This window comes from Pseudopipra pipra, chromosome 1, assembly GCF_036250125.1.
Source record: "Pseudopipra pipra isolate bDixPip1 chromosome 1, bDixPip1.hap1, whole genome shotgun sequence".
NCBI lineage: Eukaryota > Metazoa > Chordata > Aves > Passeriformes > Pipridae > Pseudopipra > Pseudopipra pipra.
The window spans coordinates 92,217,648-92,238,703 of record NC_087549.1 but is presented as its reverse complement, the minus strand read 5'-3'; the positions used below and the strand labels follow the sequence as shown (position 1 = coordinate 92,238,703).

General features: G+C 38.5%; 1 protein-coding gene across 2 annotated transcripts; it reads left to right on the top strand.

Annotated features, from left to right (window-relative positions):
• The first annotated feature begins 475 nt into the window (after positions 1 to 475).
• Positions 476 to 18,774, top strand: DEK (DEK proto-oncogene). 2 transcript variants are annotated; one of them, XM_064665462.1, is made up of 11 exons: positions 476 to 686; positions 2,387 to 2,536; positions 4,226 to 4,327; positions 4,838 to 4,947; positions 6,868 to 6,962; positions 8,825 to 8,945; positions 10,010 to 10,192; positions 12,322 to 12,454; positions 14,718 to 14,866; positions 16,150 to 16,218; positions 17,187 to 18,774. In XM_064665462.1, exons 2-11 carry the CDS (start codon positions 2,398 to 2,400, stop codon positions 17,196 to 17,198), a joined length of 1,113 nt encoding a protein of 370 aa, XP_064521532.1. In that variant the 5' UTR covers positions 476 to 686; positions 2,387 to 2,397; the 3' UTR covers positions 17,199 to 18,774. The 2 variants fall into 2 exon arrangements, with proteins under 2 accessions (XP_064521532.1, XP_064521521.1); XM_064665451.1 differs by lacking the exon at positions 476 to 686 and adding an exon at positions 1,146 to 1,170.
• Positions 18,775 to 21,056: the final 2,282 nt, after the last annotated feature.

Below are 21,056 nucleotides of genomic sequence, written 5' to 3'. Positions count from 1 at the left end.
TCCTGCCGCGGGCAGGGACACCTTCCACTAGATCAGGTTGCCCAGAGCCCTATCCAAACTGGCCTGGAGCACTTCCAGGGATGGGGTATCCACAGTTTCTCTGGGCAACCTGTTCCAGAGGTGTTAGGAAACGCTATCCTGCGTACGGAAAGAAAGTCTGAGGAGTGCATATTAATCACAGCCTAATTTAGGCAAGAGAGGTGCAGATTCCTTACTTTAAAGCCTTTTCTAAAGCCGGTGTAATCACAGACGGTGGTCGTTTTAAAAGCCAAAACACAACGTTCCCCCATTCCCCGCTTCCCTCAGCGGGGGGGCGGGCCGGGCGCCGCACGCGACCTGACGTCAGCGCGGGCGGGCGCGCCGTCACGCGCGCCCTCCCGAGCCCTCCCCGGCCCTGCCCGCGCCGGCCGGGCCGCGCGCGCTGATTGGCCGCCGCCTTCCCGCTTCCTCCGCGCCGCCCGAGAACCCGCCATTTTGAAAACCTTGTTGATTCCGGGAGGGAGGGAGCGAGGGAAGGAGAGGGAGAGAGTGCCCGGCGGCCGCGGGGCTGCGCCGCGGCGGGGGTGCGTGTGTGTGTCGCTGCGCCCGGACCCGCCCCGTCCGCCGGGAGCTGCCGCCTCCTGCTGCTGCCGCCGCCGCCGCATCCGCGCCCGAGGAAGGAGCCGGGAGCCGCGGCTCGATCCGAGGTGGGTCCCGCCGCCATGGCCGTAACGGCGCCCGAGAGCGGTCCCGCCTCGCCGCGCCCGGGCCGGGCGGGGACGGGTTGTGACGAGGGGCAGTGGAACGCGGCCGCCGCGCCGCCGGGCTCCCGTCCCGCCCTGGGGACACGCCGTGTGTGCGGGGCGTTGGTCGCCGCGGCCACCTCCCGGCCCGGCCCCCGCCCCGGGTGTCTCTTGGGCGCTGCGCTGTCCTGCGGCGGGAGCGGGCGGAGCGGTCCCCATCGGGGAGGCGATGGAGCCTTGTCCGCCGGGCGCTGCCCACAGCCTGCGCTTCTCCCTGGCCTCCAGATTGCAGGTCGGGAAAGGGGGTACAGGCAGCGAGTCCCCGTCTGAAAAGTCCCAGGCGAGGGTGAGGGACCCTCTCCCGGCCAAAAGTATCCCCGAGTTGAGTCTTCCTAAAGGTGGATCCCAGAGCCCTTTTTCTCTGAGCAAGCCGTTCTTATGAACCCAGGTGATAAAAAGCTGAAAAGTCTCTAACTTGCCTATTTCCTCGCTGCTCCCGTTAAAAGGGGAGGGAAAAACGGCTTGTAGTGCTTCCCATGCTTTTACACTCGTGCCTTCAAGTAAAATTCAGACTGTAATGCCGTGAAAATGACTTCTATGTGTCAAATGAAATATTGGTAGTAATACCTTGAATGGGTTTTTTTTCCTCCAGTGATTTAGCAAAGAGCAGGAAACTACTTTTCCCCTTACTATTGGTAATAAATATTAACTTGCACTTTCTGTCACTTGGAGCACTGCTGCTCTCTGCCACCTGCTAGTACTGCATATAAGCAGTTGATTTAAATGTTATTTATTGAACCTGACCTCTTGCAGATAATATTGGCTTTAACATCGGAAGAAGAAAATGCTTAATTGTGTGATACTTTTCCACAAGTGCTTACAGCATCATTTGTGTATTTTGTTCCAGACCTAAACAGTGAAAATTTTTGAAAGCTGGAGTTTTTCTAAAATGAATCATATGATTATCTTCCTTTACTGGATAGACATTTTCTCTTAGCATGGCAATGGTACATGCAAAATTAAGATATTTTAAAGTTAACATTTAAGTCACTTAAAATGCTAAGAAAAGACTCTTAAGTATGTTAAGTATGAAGCATTTATTATTTTCTGTTATAGATCTACAAATTAAAACCAAAAAGCATTTTCATGCCCTAAGACGCAGCAGCTGTCTGAATTATGAATGCAGTGTTAATTCTTTTCTGTATTGCTTGCAACTTTCTTTTTTTTATCACTTTTCTGTTCCCATTTCGCATCTAAATATGTAACCTGTTTAAGTCACTAGGAAACTTGCATGCACAGTTAATCAGGAATAAGTGCAGGGCGCACTAAAATAGCGATATCTTAAAACACTGCAGTTTTTAATAGATAACGGTATCAGCTGCTTTGAGTGGGTGTTTCCGAGTGCTTCACAAACAGCTTGTGTGCGAAAAAAAATTATAACCTTTTAGAGTGTTCTTAACTGGACTAGTTGCAGAATAGACGGCACCTTCTCCTGAAAAATTTTCTGTATTGTGTGTATGCAGAACATTTTAGTGATAAGAGAACGTGAACAATCATAGTACATTGTTTCTACTGCACAAGGAGATTATTTTAAAAAGCAAGATTCCTGTATTTTTCATGTATATTGCTGTACTGGTGATGGTTTTCCTGACTGCTTTTTACAGAACCATACACCATGTCTTCTGTTGATTCCTCAAAAGAAGATACGATGTCACCAGAAAAAACGGATGAGAAACAACCTGAAACTGAAAACAAAGCTGAGGAAAGTGATGAAGATGAAGAAGAGGAAGAAGAGGAGGAGGAAGAAGAAAAGGGTGCTTGTTTTTCCATTGAATAAGTTCTCCTTTATTAAATGCCAAGCTGCTGAATGCAGTTTCCTGTGATCTTGGCTAATTGTACAATTATTGAGATCCCATGGTACACCTGTCTCATGGGTCATAATAGCTTCCCAGTAGACTGGAAACGGTGATGCTGATTTATCTCAAGAAAGATTGAAGGAATTGCCAGCATCCTGGGTTTCTACACTAGGGTTGTTTTGTTGTTCTATAAATTTTTCAATCATTATAGGAGGTAGTATCCTTTATCAAATTATTTTTTGCCAGTAACACTCTGAAGTGATCCATGTTTGCAAAAGAGAAGCTTGTGAATGTGCAGTACTTTTGGAAACAATACAGATGACTTTGCTTAACTACAGTTATTAATTTTCTGGGTACCCAAATGTCATTATATTGGAGAGGCAGAAATTTCATTAGACCAATTTTATCAGTAAAAATTGTGGCAATATGAGAAGATGAGCAAAGCAGGTATTGTGTTGTGGTACGTAATTGAAGAGGGTAGTCAAGGAGTACAAAACATGATGAAGGAACTACTGTGCAAAAATGTTAATTTCCATTGTGAAGTCTCCAGGCATCTGTTTTGCAAATGAAAGCATTCATGGAAATAGAGCTGCAGTATGGCACAGTGAAACCCAAGTCACTGATGGTCTTGGATTCTTGAAAGAGAACAAGTTGGTCTCTAGGAAAGATAGTGGAAAGAAAACAGATTATGCTGTTTGGAAAATAATAGAGTAATCAGAATTAGATTTTTAGTAACAATTTTTCTTTTGTACACACAAGTATGTTTTGCTTTGTTTTTGGCAGACACATACCAGTTTTGATTGTGTTCATACAGGTTTGAAGCTGCTTTCAGATGTTAAAGCCAGGGCAACCCATCTGTTTAGTGCTAAGGATAGTTTGATTTGAGGTGAAGTATTTTAGGATGAAATGTGTAGGCAAAGCTTTAGGTGTTTCTCCTAAAGTGGTATCATTGAAGTAATGATGTGCAATGTATACTAAACATATTCATTAGTAATCAGTACCAGAATTATTTGGAATAATATTCTTGTAGTATTTGTGATACTCATATTGTGCCATGAAGTGCTTCACAGCATAGACACGCACTTGTGCTTCTGCCTCTCCTACTGATATCTGTGGTTCTTCCAGTCCAGTAGTGGGAAAAGAATTTGTCTGCAGGCATCCTGGACTCTCCTTTTGCCCATCTGGTGGCATTATTCTTCTCAGGAGTGCTATGTGTGGAGCTGTGCACCGTCCAAGAAGGAGACTATGCAAACAGTGTCACTTCTGTACCTCAAAAAGGCCATGAAGGGAGAGAACGATGGGTTTCTGAAAATGCTGTATCCTCCATTTGGGTGGATGTGAGGGAAACTCACCCCCACTTCCAATGGGGTGAATTTCCTTTTAGGAGATACCTAGTCTTGTCTTACACATACCTTAGGTTGGATACAGGATTGTGGTTAAGAACTAGAGACTTCTAGTTATGTATATGTGGCTCCATAGAATCACGTTGATTTATTAGCCAAGGTCTGAAAGCGTCATAGCACTTGCTTATATCCTCATCCATTTTTGGTTTGTCATTTCAAAGATTCAGTGTCGTGTTGCCTGTCTCTGCAGTCAAATCTGCTCATGCAATGAAAAATAGTGTTTTAAGGAAGCTGTCTTTTGCAGAGAAGAGTCTCATCGTTGAAGGAAAAAGGGAGAAGAAGAAGGTCGACCGGCTGACCATGCAAGTGTCCTCATTGCAGAAGGAACCTTTTACGATTACACCAGGTGAGCTTGACCTCTCGCATAAGAATGGTGGGTGTTGGGAATGATAATGAAACCTCTAAAAAGATAAAATTATTAATCTGTTGTAGATGAGACCTACCTTAAGAGTCATGATCCATTTTAAAATAATTAGGCTACTATAATTATATGAAAAGCCTCTTTTATTTTGTGGCATCAATTTAAACTGTAAAAGTTACATGATATTTAAACTTACTTAGGATAGGTAAGTACCTTTAGTACCTCACCAACAACAACAAAAGCAGGAGCAGCTAGAATAGAAAGAAATGCCAAATCCTTGTACCCTGATCTAGGTACTATCAAGTAAGGAAAGTAAAGAGCCTGTCAGGATGACTAAGTGATAGGAAGAGGCCTGCTTAATGTTTGACCTATTATAATATCTCATTCTATTATGAAGTAACATCTTTGCTTCTTTAAAAAACAGATATTTAAAGTTATAAACACATAGGTAGATATGAATGTAATGCATAACATAATTGATTTTAATTGTTTCAGGAAAAGGACAAAAACTGTGTGAAATTGAAAGGATACAGTTCTTTCTGAGCAAAAAGAAGACAGATGAACTAAGGAACCTGCACAAACTCCTCTACAATAGGCCAGGCACTGTAAGAACTTCAATCTTGTGTATCTATTAATTCTCATGAATAGTGAAAATGTAGTGTAGTTTTTTACGTTTACATGTCAGTCATTTATTACAAACTTAAAAAATTAATATTGCAGGACCAGTTAAGCCCATAATTTTTTTAACTCCTTTAAACTACTCTTCCTGTAAAAGTCCTATGGCAAGGTGCTATTGTAAGTCTGCTCAAATGGAGATTTTTAAAAAATTTTACTTTTTTTAATGGGGATGGTTTATCTTATAGGGTCGAGTCAGAAATAATTTGTGGTTCACATGCTAAAAGCTGCTGACATGCAGATGACAGTCAAAATATTCCACATAGTTATTCTGCTCAATGTAGCTTTTTCTTAGTACTTTCTTAGTACTTCTATTTCTTTTATATTTGAAAACTGTTAGTGAGTTTAGTACATTGCTGCTTATGTAGTCATTTTCTCCTTTTATTAGCACAAAGCAGTAGAATGTAAAATTACATTATATATAAAATCCTAATAGTGATTTTTTCGCGTTTATATAAGAGAATTAAAATATTACTTAAAAACGGATATGGCCCCTTTTGTGTTTAAGGATGAAACTTAAAGAAAATATAATAGCAAATCTTTCTTGGAGCCCTTTATGTATCAGTGGTTGTGCCTTAAATTTCAGAGTAAATATGACCCATTTTCATTGCTAATGGAGGTAAAATGAATACAATGAAATTAAGGTATATTAAATTTCAATATTTATATATATATTTACTATAATTATTGGAATTTGTTTTTAATACCTTTGTGTATTTTGGAGGCTTGAACAGCTAGCCCAGAACCCAGAAACTGAAAAGTACTAGTACAGATGCATGCTAGCTATAATATCTCAGATCACTGCTTCAAATGCAATGCTTGTTTAAATGGCAAAGAAAGACTTGTTGCCTCAAGTATTCAGAAAAAGAATATATCAGTATGGTTTCATTCAAAACTATATTTAATCAAAATGTATTTGGGAACTCAGAGTGCTGTGTAATATAGCAAAGGTCAGATCTTGTCTTCTATGTAAATTCTTGTATGTGCTTTGGATTGTAATTAACATTTTTAATACAACATACCAATACTGCAAACATACCAAATCTGCAAATTTTCTCAAGGTGCTGGGCAAAGCTCTTTGGAAAAGGAGCTCAGCTTTGGTAAAATTATAAACTCATGGAGAAACAGCAGGAACAAAATTTGTAGGAGTATTGGAAGTGAGTTCAAATTATTCTTGGTAGTGTTAAAAAGACCTCAGAAAATTGAAAGATTTGGGGTTATTCTTTAATGTCTTTTATTTGGTAAAAGGAGATGAAGTGAAAACAAAGAACTTCAATATGTTTGGAATCTTGATAGGAGCAATTTTCCCATTATAAAGGCTGTTGCAGTTCAAGTTCAGTCCGGTTCAGACATCAGGTGTAATGGTAGAAGTTGTAAATTGGGTGTAAATACAAAAACTGGTCCTGCTAAATAAAAGGTTCAAAAATGGTCCTATGCAAGACTTCAGAAAAGCTAGTAAGCAAATTAGAGAATAAAAAAATAAAATTCACTATTTTATAACAAATTACATGATTAAAAGCGTGCAACAGGCTTCATATGATCGAAGTTTTCCAAACCTCTAAATAATCATGCAGTACATTCTGAACAAGCCTGAAATGGCAGGTGACTTTATCTAGTGAGTTATTAAAAGTAATTAAAAGTACCAAGATCACACAAAGTCAGTCATTGTAGTTTGTCTGTCATGATATAATTAAAGGCATAGTCCATGTAAGTTGTAACAATGTAACTTTTTGTCAACAGAAAGCTAAATGCTAGAAGAGATTTTTCATGTATGAAAAGTTTAAAACATTTCATTTAATTACATTTGTTAACTTTGTGCAATGGAAAGTAATCTGTGTGTTCTGTTCTAGGTTGCATCCCTAAAGAAGAATGTGGGCCAGTTCAGTGGGTTTCCGTTTGAAAAAGGAAGTGACCAATACAAAAAGAAGGAGGAAATGTTAAAAAAGTAAAGATCTCTTTTGATACTTAACATAGCTTGACTAATACTATACGCTCTTTTTTTTCCCAGAATTTTACTTAAAATTAAATTGAGTGACTCTACGATTTTTTTTCTGAGTTCATTTTAATCACACAAACTGGTCTCTTAAGACAGCTTGAAATGTATTAAATAGTGAACATTTAATTCACAATTCCCACATTCCTGGCTTTAGCTATTGCATGCTAACTAGCATTCTTCTGCCAAGTGAGAGGAAAACATTATTTCTGCAGGGCAAGCATAGTCTTGTGAATACATTGTACTCTATTCATGGTACAAACTTGCATCGTTCTATGCATCAAAACCTTCCTCTTTCAAAATCAAAGCCATTTCTGCTTATTATATATTAAACATATTAGAATTGCTGTAGCAACTAGTCTAAGGAACTTTTTTTTTTTCTGTTTTACTGTCTCCCTTCGTAAGCTGCTTCTCCATTAACAGGAGAAACTACTATAACCTAGTTTTGACTGGATTGAAAGGGTTTAAAAATGCCCCTGTTGTAAAACATGAAAGAACTAATAAAACATCTACAATGTTACAAATTAACAAATGCTTCCATTTACAATATTTACAAATTTACAAGTCTACAATTTGTACATTTGATTTTAAAATGCTTTTTTTCTTAATGCCTCTTTGTTGATAGTAGGAAGGCTTCCAGAATTTGGAATTTGCAAATTTTTCTTTCTCATATATGCAGTTTTCCAAGAGTAGGGTTTGTCAAATACATAGGAATCTACAAGACAAACTCTGTCTCCTGATGGGAGTTTTGACTGTTTCCCACTGGCTTAATTGGATGATGGATAATTGAATAATTCCCCTTAACTACACAAGGTCACAAAATAATTGCGCACTTTTTTTCCCGTATTTTCCACATGAAACAACTGCTAGTTTAGCTTTGTTACCCTTCAGCAAATATTCTGAAACCTGGTTGCATTGTCACTCTTATATCAAGGTATATCGAGCCCTGTGTGCTTGCATTACTTTGCTAAATGCCGCTGCTGTTCGTATCTGTGTGTGGAACACTGCTGATTAGTCTGTTAATTTGTTCTGACTATGTGGTTGATTTCTGCCCACACTGTACACTTGCATCTCGTTGTACTTTAACAGCATCAAACAAGATGAACAAAGGTCAACATTTATTTTACAGAATCTTACCATTCAGGTTATAAATTACAAAGAATGAGTGTTGAGGTTGCTGTGTGGGTTAGAGTTCTTGGATTTTTAAGTCAAAACTACTTGCTGTGGAAGTTACTGACTCAAAACTTGTGTGCGCTTGTTTATTCCACACTTGAACTGCATCTTAATAGTTCACTATAATTGCTATTACCTGCAGATCTACCTTCAAAGCATTAAAATTAAGAAAGATTCTTTTGGAGTAAAAGGGGTGGATATCAGAGTTTCTCTTAGTGTTCTGTCTTCATCAGATACCTCTGTAAGGGGTAAGGAACCAGAGAAAATAAAGGGAGACTCCCTGCCCCCTTAAAGTTCCAGTATTGTACACACTGGATTTATTTTCTAGAATTGATTTTTTTCCCATTATAGTAGATTAGGAGAGATTCTACAGAAGGTACTTTTTTTTTCCACTAAGATTTTATAACATTGTGTTTTATATCCTATTTTACAGACACGTGGATTTGAGAAATTTTTTTTATTTGGCCTTATATAGCATGGTGGTGATTCTTTGCTTAACTATAAATAAGACTGGAAGTGTAGTTAACTGTGTATATATATTTTCAGGTTGCAGACACAAACCAGACAGCAGCTTCTAGCAGTCAAATGTTGACTGTTTAGGATGTGATACTGAATCTTTTTTTCTTTTTTTTTTCCCCCAGATTTAGAAATGCAATGTTGAAAAGTATCTGCGAAGTTCTTGACTTAGAAAGATCAGGAGTTAATAGTGAGCTCGTAACCAGAATATTAAACTTCTTAATGCATCCAAAATCTTCAGGCAAGGTGAGATGCAGGTTGTTACGCTTGCTTTTATAGCTCTGTTCTGATGGAAAATGTATCTGTCTCTGTTGTTATTTGCCAGTTACTAATGGTGATACAATTACTGCTCTGAGTTACTGAAGTGGGAATGTCTTCTTGAAAGAGAGTAGCTCTGCTACTGCAGGCATCCATAATGGGGTGGGGACTGTATATTTACATGCAGATGTACCCATTATACACAGCACACAGAAGTGTATGAGGTCAACACATGAAGCTAATTAAGATGTCCAGCCCTAAATACCCTAAGTAGCTTCTGCTCTGTGGGTGAATGGAGTAGAATAGACATGATATGAAAGGACAGGAAAATAAACTGACAGATGTTACCTGCGTATGCTACATTTGGACATCATAAATGGAATTTTTTGCAAGGCTAGGAAAACTTGATTTAGCAAGTATATGCTAGTGCACTAGATTCAGCTGCCAAGGCTACTAAATTCTGTTGTTAATCTTCTTGGACTTTCAGTTTTTAATCTAAAAGTAATACTTAGATAGTTGCTTTGTTGCTTAGAAAATTAAATTTATTCCCAGCAAACACTGGCAAGAGATGTGAATAAGGAGTCTCTATGCTGCTTTAGGGACACAGGTACTGAGTGACAGCAAAATGCAGTTTGTCATAAGACATGACAGAATTCCTGCCTTTAAGTCTTCTGAGTTGTCAGTTGATTTGTTACCAGAAGTAAAAGCTTGCTTTTATGGGTTGGGAGCGCACAGATAGAACAATCTAGAAGGAACCTTTTACCTTTCTTGCTTCCCTTCCTTAAACCCCAGCTTTTGAAGATCTGTATGCTTAGAGAAGGGGTGCACTTAGCTTAGAACTGAAATTTCTTTTTGCACAGCTCCATCTCCATAGTGAATGTCTGCTTACTGCAAAATGGTATGGCTTAAGTGTAGTACATAAAATAGTCCTGGGTTTTGTTAAGAGACCTTTATATTTGTTTGCCATTCTTTCATGTGAGTTGAAAGAATTTATATTTTTGAAATTCACTTTTGAATTCCTACTTGGATGACACTCATCTCTTGTCTCTCAGCCATTGCCAAAGTCAAAAAAAACACCAAGCAAAGGTGGCAAAAAAGAGCGCAGTAGCTCTGGAACAACAAGAAAAGCAAAACGCACCAAGTGCCCTGAGATCTTGTCAGATGAATCCAGTAGTGAAGAAGATGAAAAGAAGGAAAAGGATGACTCTTCAGAAGAAAAAGAAAGTGAAGATGAGGTAATGAGGAGTTTTGTTTGGTTTTCAACACAGGGCTTAAAACATTTGTCATTATGTTGTTGTTATCAATTGGTAATTCTTGGAACATGCAGAGTTGGGGAGTAAGTGATATTTAACTGAATGAATGGTTTGAAAGAAAAGAGAACACATCTGCAATTTATAAGAGGTTTTCATAATTTCATAGAAAATTCCAATGTCTGTCCCTCTGTCTGTCACATCTGGTCCTGTCTGTCTGTCGTTTCTGTCTGTCTGTCTATCTATCTTTTTCCTTTTTTTGCTACCTAGGAATTCAGATTTGATATTTTGAATTCAGTTGGTGTCCCTGACCTACCTGACTGCATTTGGTTTGGATCATGGTTCCATATTTCTCCTGGATTTTATGTCCTAACCTCTTTTCAGCTTCTGTGTTTTAGATCACAGAGATAAAGTAAGCAACATATTAAGCAGCCTTAGAAACATCCCTGCAATCTCTGAAGTGTTCTCATCTCACTGTATTTTCTGTTTTCTTTGAAGCTATTTGTGTACTAGGAGAGAAACATCAAATCATGGAATAGTTTGGGTTGGAAGGGACCTTTAAAGGTCATCTAGTCCAGTCCTTCTGCAATGAGCAGGGACATCATCAACTGAATCAGATTGCTCAGAGCCCCATGGAACCTGGCCTGGAATATATCCAGGCATGGGGCATCCACCACCTCTCTGGGCAACTTGTTCCAGTGTTTCATCATACTCATCACAAAAAAATTTTTTCCTTATATCTAATACAAATTGTTCCTCCTTCTGTTTAAAACTGTTACCCCTTGTCCTGCTGCAAAAGGCCTTTCTAAAAAGTCTGTCCCTATCTTTCTTACAGATCTGCTTTAGGTACCTGAAGGCTGCTGTAAGGTCTCCCTGGAGCCTTCTCTCTTCCAGTCTGAACAACCCCAATTCTCTCAGCTTCTCCTTGTAGGAGAGGTGTTCTGTTCCTAATCAGAAATTAGATGAACCCCATGCATTCCCTTTCAGCCCAGTAATTATTCACAGCATAGACACAGTGGAGGACCAGTACAAGTCTGCAGCTGAGTTACTGTCCAAATGCCTGAAACCTGGGAAAAAAGACATTAAAAGAAGTTACAGGCTCCATTTTAACCTGCATTTTGACTTAAACTGTCTTTCCAGCCTTAATCAGACCCCTGCAACAAGCAGCAATTAGTCAACTGTTGGTGTCCAAGAAAAATTTTATGTAAGCTTTGGCTGTAATGTAAGACCACTATTTACTTGGGTTACATTCTGTCTGTTCCAATGAAGTGTGACGGGCTGTTAAGTCAATAGTCTGAGCTATAGAAAATAGTAACAAAAATCTTTTGTTGGAAGGCCCTTTATGTAACTTTAACAGTTTGTTTTGCCAGGGGTATTTTAATATGTGTTCGTTTTAATGTAAAAAGATAGTTCGAGGAAATGCCCTATGTCTCCATGAAACAAATTTAATTCTTAGTGTGCGCTTTTCTTTACCCATAAATGGAAAATTGAAAGAGGGTTGAAAATACTAAAAGTTGACATATTTCTTCATCTCTTCCAGAAGACAGTGTTTCTGCTGTGAGGAGAGGAATGTCTGTTTCAGAGGCAGGAGTTGCCTTTTAGAAAATTCTTCAAGAATTCAGTTAGTTAAAGAAAAAAAAAATCCCAAACCCCCAAACAAAATTCTGACAAACAAAAAGGCCTAACAGTAAACCCCGTTGATATAAGTGGGTCATCTTTGCTTTCTTTCTGAAGGTAGGGGTTAGATATGTCTACAAGGCAATAGCTGAATGGACTGAAGTCTTTAGAAGCTGAAGTCGACATGCATCGAGTAAAAGCTTAATTATGACAAAAACACTGGTCTGTCAAATTAGTTTGAATATAGGACACAGTGAAATGGAAAATGTCTGTGTACAGCTTTAAGATTGCAGCACTTTTTAGGGTTATGACAGCTTTTAATATACTACAGGTGGAAGGGTGTAGGCAGTATATTTGTTTTTCTGCATCAGCTCTGTAGTAATCTTAGGCATGGAGTGGCTGGAGTAAATTGCCCTCAGAGTGGACAGTTTTCCTTTGTGGAAAAGAGGTATGAATAAAAACCATCATTTGAATTTTCTCATTTTTTTTCTTCACAGCCCCCTAGAAAAGCATCTAAAAGAGAAAAATCTAAAAAGGTGACTTCCAAAACCAAGAAAGCTGTGAAGAGTGCGAATGTCAAGAAGGCAGACAGCAGCACCACTAAGAAAAATCAGAACAGTTCTAGAAAAGGTAAATGCTCTAAATCTTTCATCATACCTTGTCTTGTAGTTTAATGGTCATGCTTATTAGAAAGGAAGCTTTTGCACCTAATTGTGAAAAGAAAATGGATTTTGGTGAATTGTTGGCTTGCTACTTGATGTTTCTTTCCTTGAAACGTTAATTAAAAAAAAAATTCTTGGTTTGGGTATACTTCATGTAATTTCTGCTGTGTACATATGTATATAGTTTTTATTTGCATATAAACTGAAAGTATCAGCCTAGATCTCCATTCTGCTGGGTGACAAAATTCTGTTGGGGCCTCTATGGTGGCTTCATGCAAATCTTGTAATTGATCCAGTGGTGTATATCCCACTACTGTGTGTCTTTGGTTCAGCAGCTTGATGTGGTTTATATGGTTTCTCCATGTATCCCCTTGCTATTGATTTTCTCATATCTCACAATATGCACTGAAGTTACACAAACATCGAGTTTCTTAACAGCTCTATAAAGATTCCATAGCAGTGTGTGTAGGGACAGTGGTGTCTTTCTAAGCAGTTTTGCAGAAAAGGACCTGGGCAGGGGCAGATGGTCCTCACAGACAATGAGTTGAGCCCAGTTCAGCAGTGTGCCCTTCTGATAAGGAACACTGACAGCACTTGGGGTGTACTGTTCACCCTGTACAGCACTTAGTGAGCCCAGCTTGGCAGCACTGTGTCCAGCTTTGGGCTCCCTGGTGCAAGGCAGGCATGGACACTGTGGAGTGAGTCCAGTGGAGGGTCACTAAGATGACGAGGGGGCTGGAGCACAGGGTAGAGGAGGGAAGGCAGAGAGAGCTGGGCTTCTTCAGCCTCAAAAAGAGATCCATGAAGGGGGATCGTACTGCAGAGTGCAACTACCAAATGGGAGAGTATGGGGAAGGCAGGGCCAGGCTCTGCTCGGAGGTGCACAGTGAAAGGACAGGAGACACAAGCTGCCACCAGGGAAACTGAAGTTATTTGTTAGAGGAAGAAAAACTTCGCCTTGAGGGTGGTCACATACAGAAATGGGTCCTGGAGGAGCTGTGGAATCCCTGTTGTTGGAGATATTCAGAACTCAACCTGGCAGGGCCCTGAGCAACCAGTTCTGAGTTGGCCCTGTTCCAAGTAAAGGTTTAAACCAGATGACCTCTAGGGGTACATTCCCACCTTAAATTGTCTGACCGTCCGTGAGATAGCGGCCAAGTCTCTGTCACAATTGTAGTATGAGTTATTGATGCAGTGTATATCCATACCTCAAACATACTTCATTTAATGCCAGCATTGGCATATATATGACACAGCACAAGCATCAGTTCAGATTAATTACCCTTCTTGTCAGGGTATTGAGAAAAGGCTGTTAGGCAAAGAATTATGCTAAATTTCTTTCATAGCTTTGTTTCTCAGCAGAGTAAACTGGCCTGTACTGACATCAGTGTATTTTCAGTTTGACTGCTGAATATGGCTCTCTGTGTTTTGTATACACCTTATTTTCTCATCAGTATATGTATATTTATACACAAATGCTACCTGTGTGGTTTTCATATAAGTTATGCAATATATTCATAATTTCTTATTTATTCCTCCTGCATTTCTGTTTTGAGTGTATGCTTGCAGTACAAAAATCAAAATGTTAAGTAAGTCTTTCTGTAAGCTCATTATCGAGTTTGTTTGGCATTTGCTCTGAATTTTGTCCTGTTGGCAGTAGAGAAACTGAGTGGATGTTGGAGCCATTCAGTCTAATTCTTTTTCTGCTGGAAAAGACTGTAGGAATATCCTGTGACCTTTTGCTTAACTTCATTTATCAAGTTCTCTTCTTTTGTTCTCATGGTGTTTCTAATAGCATGTTCAGTAATACAGCATTACAAAATTGTGTAATGCACAAAACTACTGGGGGGAAAAAAGAAATCCGAACTCCTTTTTAAAGCAAATAAGTACTTTTTATTTTTTTAGGACCATAATACATCAATTAGAATTGTTGTAATAAGCTTTTTTTGTTTAGTTTGATAGATTAAATTTATCAATCCCATACTTTTTAGAGTACTTATTGATCTGTAAACTGTTTATCAACGGCTATGCAAATTCATAAACAAATGTAGTACTGAAGTACTGATAGCATTAGCTTTGTTTTTTAATGGATGATCTGGCAAGATGTCTGTTGCAAGGGAGAACATCTGCATCAGAAGCTTGTGGAAAGTTCTGATGGCTTCTGTTTTGATGGAAGAAAGCAGAGAAATTGAAAACCTTCTATTACAATTCCAATTGTTCTTCATATTTAGAAAGTGAGTCTGAAGACAGTTCAGATGATGAACCTTTAATTAAAAAACTGAAGAAACCACCCACAGATGAAGAAGTGAAGGAAACTGTCAAGAACTTGTTGGCCAATGCAAACTTGGAGGAGGTCACAATGAAACAAATTTGCAAGGAGGTAAGCAAATATGATTTTTCAGTCTGTCTTTAGGCAGTGTATTGTTTGTGAACTGACTTTTATTACAATTTCAGATGGAGGCTTGTATTCTGCATCATGGTTCAGAAACTAAGTAGTTTTGCATTGATTTACTTAATTGCTAACAGCTGCAATGAGAGCTTTAATCTTAAGGTATACAACACTGATACAAACTTTAGAAAGAAAATATCCAAAGAAAAATTAGCTACATGGAAAGTAGCAGTATTACCTCCAAAACAACTGCCACATTTCTCAGTGAAAATACTTGAGATGTTGAGACAGTGGAGCAGCTTACTGCTGTCTACAGGGGAGGGCTGTGTCCTGCTCTCTGTACATTTCTGCTGCCCACCTTGCTCTCATTCTTTGTATGTCCTCTTTGAGTCTGTTCAGCTGCCATCTGTCAGCAAAAATTGAATAGTTCTCAGCTGAGTTAGTGAGTTGGATCAGTTCAGCAAGAAATCCATTATTTGCCAGGACACGTAGGAACTATGTGGCCAGAGAAGGGAAAGGTGGGAAAAGTGACCAAAACAGAGAAAATGCATTTACCTTGATATTTTCTGCAGTCAGTTAGCTCACGTTTGGGTTTCCTGGTATCAAGAAGTAGTCTTGAGAAAGTTAAACCAGAAATTATTCTTATGAGAAAACTGCATGTTTATATTCTGTACAAACTTTTTGTCATGTTTATAGTAATTCTAGAAGTCTGAAATTTGGTATAGTATAATGAAATGCCCTGTGTTGGCATCTGTTTTTTGTTCGGTTAGTCCTCTAGCATCCTGTTAACCAAAGAATAGCTGTAGAATAGCACTCAAATATGCTGACTATTCTGTTAGTCTCTTGAAAGGATAACAATTCTACTTATTATCAGATCCCAAGGCTTACTTATTTTTTATTAACTGTTTAGCTTCCCACCCTAATGTAGGGATATGTGACTACTTAGAGAGCACTTAAAACAAAGCTCAGAGAATTCTTACTTGTGTAACATGGCAAGCTAGGCATTTCAGTTTGTTGGTGTGAAAAATTACAGTACCAGTTTAATCAGTGACCAAATATAAAACAATACATGTATTTAAATATTTATGTGGTCAAAATAAGGACAGGAAAATAAGCCTGTCTCTTTCAATAGCTAACAGAGGGTATTTTGGCTGTTGTAATACTAGAAGTACACACATCAGTTTTTGCCCTAATTTCATTTAAGCTCCTTCTATTCATACAATGCATTGAATGAAAGTAATTTGAGGTTTGTTTTTTGTTTTTACTTTTTTTAGGTCTATGAAAAATATCCTAGTTATGATTTATCTGACAGAAAAGACTTCATTAAGAAAACAGTCAAAGAGGTAAAGACTTTATCATTTAGAAAACGTTCTGGGTTGGGTTTTTTTAATTCAGCCTATTAGCAACTGACCTGGCATCTTGTTACACTAATTTTAATAGCCTCCTGTATAATACTGGAAGTTTAGTGCTCTGCTAAAACCTAAACCTTTGATTTTTGGTTTTGGGGTGTTTTTTTCCCAAACTTTTTCCCAACTTTTGTATCCCTCTTTAAAAAACACAATTGCTTCATACTCTATTTTCTTAGCATGCTACTACTACTCTTGTGAATTTTTTGGTAAGCAGAACTAAAAGTATCATAATTTTTGATAACTATTACTCTGAAAGCTATGAGTTTGCTTTAAATTACAATCTTGGTTGCAAAATACACTCTTAATTCATGCACCAGCCACATACATTCATACATAACAATGCATGAGGTTGTACAGGCTCTGCAAGACCTGTAAGTTAAGGCAAAAGGGACAGATAGCTTTTCTCTCTGTCTGTGCTCCTGGCAAGGTCAGTTATACTGATCTTGCCTTTGAGTTTGCTTTGCTGAAGATTAGGCATTATCTACTGCATTCATGACACAGGGTTTACTGTCCAATCTGTGGTTGGTAATTTGTAAGAAAAAATGTGCTTACTTTTGCTTGCCCTAAAACTAAAAATGGAACTGTAAAAGTGAGGCTCGCTTAGAGAAGTTAATAAAGTAACTTTTTCTTTTTCCTGTGGGTTCATTTGCAGATGTTGATATATGGCTGTCTAGAATAGATAGCCATATGGGATGTCTATGGGATGTGTATACATGTGTCACTATCATGAGAGAGCAATTTGTCTGCTGTAGGGATGTTCTTGGGTTTTTTGTGATAGCAAAAGCAGAGTGTATTTTCTTGATAGTTTGATACAAAAGGAGAGGTTGTATGTAATTGGATTGAGAGAAAGGAGGAAACTAATACACTTCTACACTAATACACTAATACACTTCTCTTTTCAGTTGATCTCATGATCTGATTTGACTGTGGGCAATGAAGATTCCTGGTTTAATGTTCCCATGGATTTGAAGATCTGATAGGCACCAGCAAAAAGAATGTGTCTTACCCTCACGGTATTTAGTCAGAGCTAATTCTGCTGATCTAATGTTAAGAGTGTTAATGTAAATTGCTTTGTGTATCTTTTTTTTCTTTTTAAACAGAACTGCATTTGATGCAATTTTTAGTTGAACATAATTAAGTTTCATGCATGGCAGTAAATGTTCCCTTTTTTATAGTTTTGTACATTTTGAATTGCGTTGTATAACTAGATTCATTAGAAGCCATCATAGCTTTTTAGTGTGGATTACTAGCTTGCAGGAGACTTTAAAATCAAGTAAGATGAAAGCTGCTTATCTACATGTTTACATGCAGAGACTGGAATATTGCAGTATTGGTTGCAAAGATATTCTGAATACATATTCATTCTGAAAATAACAAGAGTTAATCACATGTTAATCTCTTATATTCTGATACATTCTACAGGTGCAGAATTATTCTGAATATAGATTACAGTCTTGCATGTGTAGGCATTGAGAGAACTATCAAAGCGTGGTAACTAATTGGCATATAGATGTTATTTTTGTACTTTCAAAAGGCTTTTTGTTGTGTATATAAAGTTATTTTAAGTTTCTTTGTGGAAATCAGTTTTTTAATCTTGTTGTCTTTGAATTTGTGACATGAAATGTCAATGTTCAGCAGTGAGGCGTGGATGGAAAGTGGTATGCAGAAGTTTCATGACATTACAAATGAGCCGAGGTTTCACCATGTTTGTCCCATCTTACCTTGTACAGAAACTAAACTGTAATTTTATACCTGTAGTTTAACTTTGTACAGAGCCTACAGACATTGTTTCAGTGTCTTGGATGTAATAAATAAAATCCCTCCAAAGCTGATAGGAAAATTTCTAAAGTTCACTTCACAAAAAATCTTCTACGTTAGCATCTTGACTTGGTGACCCAGCATCTCAGAAGTGGGTATCCGAAATGTACAGCTGGGAGGCTTGACAGCTTTGGAAATCCACAATGGGGCTTCCAAATCAGACAGCGCTGATGGATACATGCGTGGTTAACCTCTCCTTTGTATGGGAAGGCTTTTCTGAACCTGAGCCTTGGTGCCTCAACATGGACAATGGTACTTTTAAGCCTGCAGTCTTGAACTTTGGCTGGCAGCTTTTAGGATCGAAGTGAACGCATTGCATAAGTTTTTATTGTTTAGGTTTTCTCTCCTCTACACCTTGTTGCTAATATGGGAAGTCCTACACTTAAAATCATGAAACTAATAGTTGTCGAAATGTGGGCTGCCATTAACACCACGAGCACAGACTCCCTCTGACTAGTATTGCTGGAAAGACAAAGTGTATTTTTCTGAATTTTGTTATTGTACAGTTGAGAAATAAGGGTTCATAAATGATCTAAATTCTGAAATTGTTCAGCCAGTTAGACTGTTCATCTTCACAGACTTCTGAATTTCTTTATGTGTAATCATTTATAATAAGGCTGAATGTAACGGGGATCTTTTGTATTCAATAAATGACTTTCACAAAAATGTAAATCAATTTTTATCTTATATTTGCTTACATGTATAGTAAAAAAAACCCCAAACCTGTACATAAACAAGGTTGTTTGTCTTCATCTCATCTTCTAGAAACTATTGGCTTCTCTGCTTGGAAGATAATACTGGTGAAATGTATGTCCTTGCACCAGGATAAGAGTTTGATCAGCCTCTTCTGTGGGGTTGATCTTGGTTTGGTTTGGTTTTTTGCTGTTTGTTTTTCTCTGAACTGTCTTAGCAGAAAGAACACTTTTTCATTTGCAATTAAAAACATCAAAAACTTCCAAGTCATGCTTAAGAGCAGGAAGTTACTTGTTTTAAGTTTTGTTGGATTTTCAGATTGATATTTTACAAATACTTGAACTGCCTTTTGATTTTAATGTAAATATACTTGCCATTTTAATTATGTGGGTCAGGAAGTGTCTTTAAGATGAGCAACTCCCAAGTATAAACTTTTTTTTAATAGTGTAAATTCTACTGAAACTTACAAAGGGATAGCATACTTCTGTTTATGCCACTTTGGAATTGCACAGATGGAATGGGAATGAACTTGACATCCTTTAAATGCTTTGTTTAAATCTCTTAACAACTCAATATAGTCCTCAACAGAGAAGAAATGTGAGCTGTTTTCCTGATAATACATACCAGTCTGGATGCAGCTGATACAAGATTCCAGTTCTTTCTGCAACTGGGAGAAAGGATGCAGGACAATACTAAAAGGTAAATAAAATGCCCTGCTTATCCTGATTCTATTGAATTAGAAACACAGATTATTAAGGATTTAAATCCTGTAAAAAGAGGTTGATAAAAAAATAGAAATAGGTTAACTGGATAAAAGGTAACTGAATAAACAGTTATACCTCTTCAGGCATTCCAGATGCTTAAGGTAATGTCCTCACCATTGACTCTAACAAAAATAGTCCCAACATCTTGATTTGATTGCTTACAGCACAATTCCTACAATCCAGTGTATTGGTTCCTCTGTTTAGTTAAGTCTTTGGTATTCAGTATTTTAGTTGGTGACCTGCAAACCCACATAAGTTAACCTGAATGAGTTGCTGATACAAGGAGCTGTTCTTAGGAGTGAGCTTGACCTTTGAGGTAACAGCGTATGGGCCCTGTAGGATAAGGAAGATAGAGAGAATGAGGGGAGGAGAGAGAAAGATCAGAAATTTTGAGTGAAGAGAGGTTACATGTCTTTAGGAGCTATGTGGTAACCCATGGTATACTGCTCAGGGTTGTCTGACCAAGATGAAATTAGGAAGACACAACTTTAAGTGCCATCCCACTTTTGTCCAGAAGCTCTGGACTAACAGCCCTCTTGTACCTGAGCAGGCTGCTTATAGGATCTGTGTTCCTTCTGCATTATCCTGTTATAAGGCACATGACAAAACAAGATCTAAGAATTGTCTGAGTTTATATTAGCCACTGCTAAGCTGGACTTAAAACTAACCCTTTTGGAAGGCCAGTGCTTAATGTAGACAAATAATACCCCTGGCTGTCAGCATGGTGATTCCAGTAAGGTTTATTAGCTCTGTTGCTGATTTAGAGAGAGGATGGCTCATGACCACTGTGCAGATCTAATCTTTCCAAATCAGAGAGTTAGCTATAATCAGCTGTATTTGTTTGACCTGAGCTAGATGAAAGCATTGGAGAAAATAGTTCTGGTGGTAGTTTAGGGAGAAGAGTGGAAAAATCTATAAGGCACCTGAATACTGTCTGAAAAACTTGCAGTAAGACATCTAGTATAATCAATATTGCAGTTGCTGAAAAACATCTTGAATGTTGGCAAGTGTGGTGTTTTCCTTTTGCAAAGAAGTGTCTTTCCTGCCTTTGAATTCAGAACTATTTAGTAAAGCAAGAAGGTGGAAATTACAGGTCTAAAGATTTATTCTTGACTTGCAGAAAAATGGGCTGACAGGAATCTCATAAAGGTCAACAAAAACAAATGCAGCATCCTGCTTCTGGAATGGAGTAATTCCATAGCAGTGTATGTAGGGACAGTGGTGTCCTCCTAAGCAGTTTTGCAGAAAAGGACCTGGGCAGGGGCAGATGGTCCTTGCAGACAATGAGCTGAGCCCAGTTCAGCAGTGTGCCCTTCTGATAAGGAACACTGACAGCACTCGGGGCTCCTTGAGCAAGTGTGGAGCCAATAGGCTGAGGGAAGGGACGGTACAGCACTTAGTGAGCCCAGCTTGGCAGCACTGTGTCCAGCTTTGGGCTCCCTGGGGCAAGGCAGGCATGGACACTGTGGAGTGAGTCCAGTGGAGGGTCACCAAGAT

What these genes read in the sequence shown, in the direction of transcription:
- DEK (XM_064665451.1), top strand. An exon ending in GGAGGAGGAAGAAGAAAAGG is followed by an intron (nt 2,537 to 4,225) that starts GTGCTTGTTTTT and finishes TGTCTTTTGCAG; the next exon opens with AGAAGAGTCTCATCGTTGAA. An exon ending in AAGGAGGAAATGTTAAAAAA is followed by an intron (nt 6,963 to 8,824) that starts GTAAAGATCTCT and finishes TTTTTCCCCCAG; the next exon opens with ATTTAGAAATGCAATGTTGA.